The sequence below is a fragment of the Sitodiplosis mosellana genome, unplaced genomic scaffold (assembly GCF_009176505.1).
Source record: "Sitodiplosis mosellana isolate CC-2019 unplaced genomic scaffold, AAFC_SMos_1.0 Smas_scaffold_6197, whole genome shotgun sequence".
Lineage (NCBI taxonomy): Eukaryota > Metazoa > Arthropoda > Insecta > Diptera > Cecidomyiidae > Sitodiplosis > Sitodiplosis mosellana.
The window spans coordinates 8,150,988-8,158,151 of record NW_022601438.1 but is presented as its reverse complement, the minus strand read 5'-3'; the positions used below and the strand labels follow the sequence as shown (position 1 = coordinate 8,158,151).

Genomic DNA, 7,164 nt, shown 5'->3' with positions numbered 1-7,164 from the left:
GGAAAACTACAAATCCGAATTGGCCGACGGAGAGACGGAAATTTAGTGAATATTGTATTGATACGGTGCCGTGTCTTTGCACTAACGTTGTGTGAATCGATTTATTTATTCAAAACAATGCCGAAGAGCAAAGTTAATGAATCATCGTCACCACCAAAAATACAGCCAATTAAAGTGGCCGCCAAAAAACCACGCAAAGTATTTAAATTCCGTTTTTTAAACGAAACGAATCTGCACAATGTGCGGCGAGATCAGATTTTCTACTACATCCTGTCATTACACAAAAAAATTCGGTCATTGCTAAGGAAATGCAAGCGATACCGGGAGAAAATCATCAAATTAGTGAGTATGCGTGCACAACCATTGTTCAATATACCAGGCAATCAACAACAACAATGTTTGAATGAATTATTCCATTGTTCTCTTTTCATGATTCATTCAAGGATCGAGTATCTCGAAAGAACTCAACAACATCGGAGAAAAACTCATCTGAGAGAAAAACCGAAACAAAAGACACAGAAGCCACCGGCAAAGAGTCTGAAGCAACTAATTTTATAGCTGAGATTAAAAATGCGGCGCATCAAGCGCAAAATGAGACTGGATTTATCTATGAACCAACATCAGGCCTTTACTATGACTCAAGAACGGGATACTACTATAATGCGGTTTGTTCAACTTTGTCTTTAGTTGTAGTTTGATTCTATGACACAAATTTGAAATCCTATGTTCAAGAAGAAAAATCCATCACATTTGTTTTCTTCTTCTAATGTCAATTTCAGGAGCATGGCCTTTATTATGATGGGAACAATGGATGTTATTATTCGTATAACCAAGCCGAGAATAAATTTGAATTTCATTCACAAGTTTATTCCAGCGAGGATATGGCAGCGGCAAAAGACGAGAAGGTAATCTAATGGATTGAATCAAACATCTTCAAAAGTCGTTGGAAATCCTTCATTTTGGGGATTTAATTTGATTCTTCCTTAGGTGGCTGCTGTTGACACCATGATGCAACAATTTTCGCATATGAATTTAATTGATTGCTACCGAACGCACGCGTTAGGTGGGTAATTGAGAATGTGTATCCAATCGCGTATTTGTTTTTTTTATTTCATTGCAGACCGATAATCAAAATGATCGTGAGAATGCAAAGCGAAAACGATTAAAATCCACCGATTCTGATCACCAAGCAAATCCATCATCATCATCATCATCATCGGCTCGGGCAAAGGCGAAAAAATTATCCAAAACGCCAAATTCAGAGCAAAAAGAAGATGGCGAAATTTCCGATGAGAACGATGATAGTGCGGACGATGAAGACTATCGAGTGCGTAGTGATAGTCCGGTCTATCAGCGCAAGCAAATCGTTTATGACATTGATGATGACAGTTATACGTCGTCTGGCTCCGGCCAAAATTCGCCATACAATACATTCTCAGGTGAAAAGTTGTCAAACATAGAACGAAATAGAACGATTAATATGCAATTTAACAAACGAAAAAATAAATACGCGAAAACCGTACATATCAAAGACATCTCAAATGGGGAAAAATTTGATATAAAATGCGATTTTTCATCTTTTTAGATATTGCAAAACAGTATCCACCATCACTTCGAATCATCGTTCAAGAGACCAATATTAGGAAGTTGAAAATCGGAGAACTTTTCCTAATTACATACAAGGGAGGTTCGTTGGGGCGTGAAGGAAAACATGATGTTATCATCCCTGACATCAACTGTTCGAAGTATCATTTGAAATTCGTGTATGATGAGTCTGAAAATGGTTACACGTGCACGGATTTGGGCTCACGTAATGGCACATTCATGAATGGCAAACGAATGTCAAATGCCAAACAAGAGAGCGAACCGATGCAGCTAGTGCATGGGGCTTTACTACAAATTGGCCAAACGAAACTCCTATGTCATATTCATGATGGTCATTCAACATGTGGCCAGTGTGAACCCGGACTGTTAACCGATAGCACGGCATCGGCATCGGCATATAGCGAAACGGTTGAAGCCTCAACCACTGCCGCAAAAAGTAAACCAGGAAATGTGAACGATGATCACAAGCGGCAATTGAAAAATCTAAAAAAACGCTACGGTTTGCAAGATGAAAGTGAGTTATTCATAGATAATGTAGAATCCCTATTCTCTATTTCATATTTTATTCCAATTTTTCCAAACAAAAACGAATTCATGAAATCAATTTTCCAAATGTACAGAATATGTGGCACCAAAGATGGATGCCAAAACGACAGACCGAGCTGAAAAACGGCGACAAGCGGTTGGCAGCTCTTGTGAACATGAAAAAACCAAAGCTGCCTCACTTAATGCGTATGTATCCAATTACGATGAAAAACTTTGGTTGGAAATTTAAGAAATAGCTGAATGTGGTGTTCTTCTTTCATTTCGAAAAAAAAATTACAGTTCAATATCAAGCGAAAATAAAGGTTTCAAAATGCTATCAAAACTGGGATGGAGCGAAGGTCAAACACTGGGTAAAAATAATGATGGTCTTCTGGAGCCGGTAAGTCATTAATTTGTGTCTGTGTTTGTGTATGCGCAAAAGCAAAACCAAAAAAATCATGAAATAAATAATGAATTCGTATTGTAAATGATGATGAATTTTGTAGATACCGCTGAAAATGAATGAGAAAAATAAAGGTCTTGGTTGCGAGAGCAGCGTGAGTGTATCGAGTTTACAAGATCCAAAGCAAAAGCATAAGGCAAGAATATGGGAGAAAACACATCAGCGATACCATGCATCATCAGAGCGAACGGTAGACATTTTCAAAGATTGCAGTGATGAAAGCGATTAGTTTGCATCTTATTTAATTTCCCGTGACTGACTGAATCACTTAAGATATGCTCAACAAATTGGACTTAGCCTGATGTGAATTTATCTAATAAAAACAAAACACCATTTTAAGTAAGCTAAACATTGGTTTTGTCTGATCCCTTTCTGTTGCGTCGTCATTGTTGCTGTTAGTGTTGTTTTAGGTGACTTTTAAGTGTCTGATTGTGAGTACAATCGTTTCACGTGTAATTCCTGCGGCTTATTTGCTGTGTGCAAATGCAGGTGTTGATAGGAATGCCTCATTTTGGTGAGATCACCCTGAAGAGGATTTTTGCTTTGGCACGTAATTTGCTCGCTTGCTCTACATGCAAGCTTCATTTTGATCGTCGTCGCCACGCCACGATATTGACTACAGAACAACAACAACAACAAAATATGCATGAGAGTATAATATTACAACAGCAAATATTTGAATGGACACATGCTTACAACTTGATCTTGTCCATAAATATATACGTGTATATTGCGCCTAATGAGCGCACATTATGTTCAATTTGTGTGATATATAAATAAATATAAAAACAATGTATAATGAATTATTTGAAAAATAATAATTGACCGTACGTAATGTAACGATTGTCGTTCATTCGTTCGTTCGTTCGTTCGTTCGTTCGTTCGTTCGTTGCATCTCGTTTTGTCCCGCCATCGTTCAACCGTCACTGTGTGCCGGACACTCTCAGCAGCCCAGTTGCCAGTGCAAATTGCAAACACGAACCAATGTGCAATTGGTACACCGTCATCTGACTCAATAGACACAACTGGATTATAGCACGCAATTGTTATTGCACTGATTCGATGCATTTTTATTTGCTGATATAGATATATACTCCGAAAGAATTCATTAGGTATCGACGAAAACCATTTTGTTCCCATGATTTTTCTTTCAACCAAACATAGCTCTGACCAGGTCTGTGCCAGTTTTTTTTTCTGTTTGCTTCTCTGCGCGAAATCCACTAGAATTCTTCATATTTTTTTTATAAGTTCCATGATTTCATGGGCTAGTAACGAAATCGTGAGTTTTAATCGAATGCCAAGTTCTGATGTTATTATTTTGCACAAAAATTATGTGATCGTGCACAAGACAAAATTTAGATTAAGAAAAACCAATTTTCAATCAAATGAGCTTTGAATCTTTTTTTGGGGTGTGTATTTTTTTATTGAATTCTAATACGTTTTAAGTTAAATATGATAAATATTATATCAAAATTGTCTATATATCCATGTCTTGATTCATATCAAATTCGTTGGTCGCATTGAATGTTCCGGAATTCGCCAGCGAAAAATTCGATTACATCTAAACCAGCCTTAGGTTTCTCTCTCTCTATCTCTCTCTCTTTCAAACCCACAAAGGAGAACCAAAGTCAAAGAAAAAAGAATTAAAATGGATTGTATCACCGTCCTAACGTCCGCTTAATAAGAGAATAATTGTCTCAATTACACGTTAGATATTACCATAAACTTCAAAGGCGAAATCTACGTCGAGATAAAATAAAAGAAGAATGTGAATCTATACGGCGTTGAGCGTTGTGGTGATCAGCGCACTTCGACTCGGGCACCTCAAGAGATAGGTGCATTGTTTTTCCGTTCGACTATTTGCGATTGACATGAAAGCAATTTAGCCAAGAGCATGAAATGCCAATCGCGTCTTGAACAACAACAACACCAACATACACACACACACACACAACATTTACCGCCACAGCGTATGGGTTGCATTCACTCGTTCGTTCGATCGATCGATCGCTGTGACTTGGGCTGTTGTTTTTCAATTGAAATTCGAATAAATCCATTCATTTATTTATATTCGATTTCAACAGAGGGATAGAGAGAGGGAGAGAGAGAGAGAGAAAAAATATCAGTCATTTTGTTGAATTCATTTTTTTGCGTTTTAAATACTGGGTCACTGCAAATGCATAAAAGAATGTGAGAATCAGTTTTTTTTTGTGTTTCAATGTAGAACCGTTGATTTAAACTGACGCGTTGGACGTAGTTCTAATGCTACAGACCCAAGTATTCAATTTTAATCAAATACGTTCTATTTTTTGGTTTACATCCAACTGCCCGTTTCGATTTTCTTCTTTTAGCAGAAAAAATTAGTTATAAAAATTTTCTTCGGCTGAAATTTTCTTCTTTGATGTGATAAAATTTTTTGCGGCGTAACATTTTTTTTCTTTTACTACTCTCAAAAAACTCACCCGTTTGTTGTTATTGTTGACGAAATCCGCGAATTGTTGACTCAAAATACGCGCTCAAGCAAAACAAAAACAGCAACAGTGGGTTTTTGTGTGTGTGTTTCTCCTCCAATTATTCGTTGGCTTTAAAATAGCGGCAAATTATATCACCTAGGATCATATATCAATCACAACTCAAATTACAAGAATTCCTTTTGTGTGTTTCGTTCCAAATTACGAAATTCCAAAACGAAAAAAAAAACCACTCACACATTTTCATAAACCAAATATTGCACTTTTCACCGTGCATACAAAAATAAGAACAGCAGCGACCACGACAGCAAAAAAAGACAGGAGGGAGAGAGAGAGAGGCGTATCAACACACACAATATCTTCACTGTCTGTCAATCTCCACGTTTTTATTTCATCTTCTTCTTCTTCTTTTTGTTCGAGCGAAATTCATATCTTCTATGAATAAGTCATACGGGCCCAACACAGAGTACAATACGTGTAGCACCACGACGTGATTAATGATTTCTTAGTGCACATGTTGAGCGATGAATCACACACAATCTCATTTTATTAATGAATTACTTACTCATTCGCAACCCGCAAATGGCGAATCGCAAGAGAAAGACGGAATTTTCGATATGGGGCTTTTTTCTTCACTGTTGCGTATGTGCGCACATTCTCCTCGTGATCGAATGCGCGCTCTCGTTACTGCATATCATCTTCTTTCAGCGAATGTACGTGCACATGCAATGAGAACAACAACAATGATGACAACAACGAAAAAAAACAACGCATCATCATACACAATGAAGTTGAACGAACACGACGAATAAAAAAAAAACAACGAGCCAACAACACACCACCGGAGAATGCTTATCGCACTTCAGCGTGAATAGAATCATAGTATTTTTTGTAGTAGAGTAAAAACTACTCACAACTCAATTGTGTGTTGCATACAGTAAACAAACAGAGAAAATCAGTGCACGTAGTTGGTGAGTTTTGACGCTATAATTGCTAGTGATTCGCATATCGTGCCACGACGTAGAGAGAGATAATGGTAGTCCTGTTTTGCATCGCCCAGACTGGATCAAAATACAATAAACACGCTCATGCGAGCGCGTGCAACCGGAGCAGAGAGCAGAGAGAGAGAGACCAAGAAAAAGAATGAATGTGTGAGATAGGGAATGAGATGTTCCGTGAACGATACACATTGCAGCGCAAACCGACTGAATCTTTGTTCGCATTTTATTTTCGACGTTCACCTTTCGGTAGCAAGCGCACGTACTTTTGATTCGTATCCTCTCTCGCTCTGTGGGCGCGTGTGATGAATCAACAGGTTATTTCTGTGCTGTGATAGAGGGAGAGCGCGAGTGTCTCTCGTGCGCGTAAAAAAGGAGAGATAAAAGTGTTCGTTAGTACTTTGGTCGCCAGACCAAATCCATCGATTTGTATTTTGGATAACGAGCTACGACTCCGTCGTTGCTTCTTATTCTCTCTCTCTCTCTCTCTCTCTCTCTCTCTCTCTCTCTCTCTCTCTCTCTCTCTCACTCTCTCTCTCTCTCTCTCTCTCTCTCTCTCTCTCTCTCTCTTTCCATCGTCCATTCTTGCTCTTGTTCAGCTGTTTGATAATTTTTTTTTCGTTGAATCGTTGTGTTGAATTTTTTTCGGACGATCTAGCTACTTGATTTGATGGCTTAGGAACACGAATTCAAATCGTTGAATGCATTTTGAATTATTTTTCTTTCCTAAACTTTTTTGATTGTTCATTCATTCAAGACATGCTTGCGCCCAGCTCATAGGCTCGATCTATGCATCTCATTTGAATGAAATCATGAAACAGCCACATTATTATGAACGTTCAGTGCATGCTTACGACAGAAGAAACGAAAATCACTTGATTCTATCTCATGCAAGATTTGTGTTCATGTTCGGTCATCCGTCTCTGCAGTCCATTTCACTACGAAAGCGATCGAAATAAATTGAAATTTTGCATGTACATTGTGTACACTCGAACAACCGACGACCACGACGATGATGATGATGATGACGATGATGACGGCAGCACCAACAATATACAATTGTTCGTGCCGTGTCGTCATTCGCGGTCAAGTCATGCACGTA

At 38.2% G+C, this 7,164-nt stretch overlaps 1 protein-coding gene across 2 annotated transcripts; it reads left to right on the top strand.

Moving 5' to 3' along the window:
* The first annotated feature begins 117 nt into the window (after nucleotides 1–117).
* LOC129577365 (angiogenic factor with G patch and FHA domains 1) lies at nucleotides 118–2,942 on the top strand. 2 transcript variants are annotated; one of them, XM_055464249.1, is made up of 8 exons: nucleotides 118–342; nucleotides 444–665; nucleotides 780–905; nucleotides 1,121–1,439; nucleotides 1,586–2,119; nucleotides 2,226–2,337; nucleotides 2,431–2,530; nucleotides 2,637–2,942. In XM_055464249.1, exons 1-8 carry the CDS (start codon nucleotides 118–120, stop codon nucleotides 2,820–2,822), a joined length of 1,824 nt encoding a protein of 607 aa, XP_055320224.1. In that variant the 3' UTR covers nucleotides 2,823–2,942. The 2 variants fall into 2 exon arrangements, with proteins under 2 accessions (XP_055320224.1, XP_055320225.1); XM_055464250.1 differs by lacking the exon at nucleotides 1,121–1,439 and adding an exon at nucleotides 988–1,063.
* The last annotated feature ends 4,222 nt before the right edge of the window (nucleotides 2,943–7,164 follow it).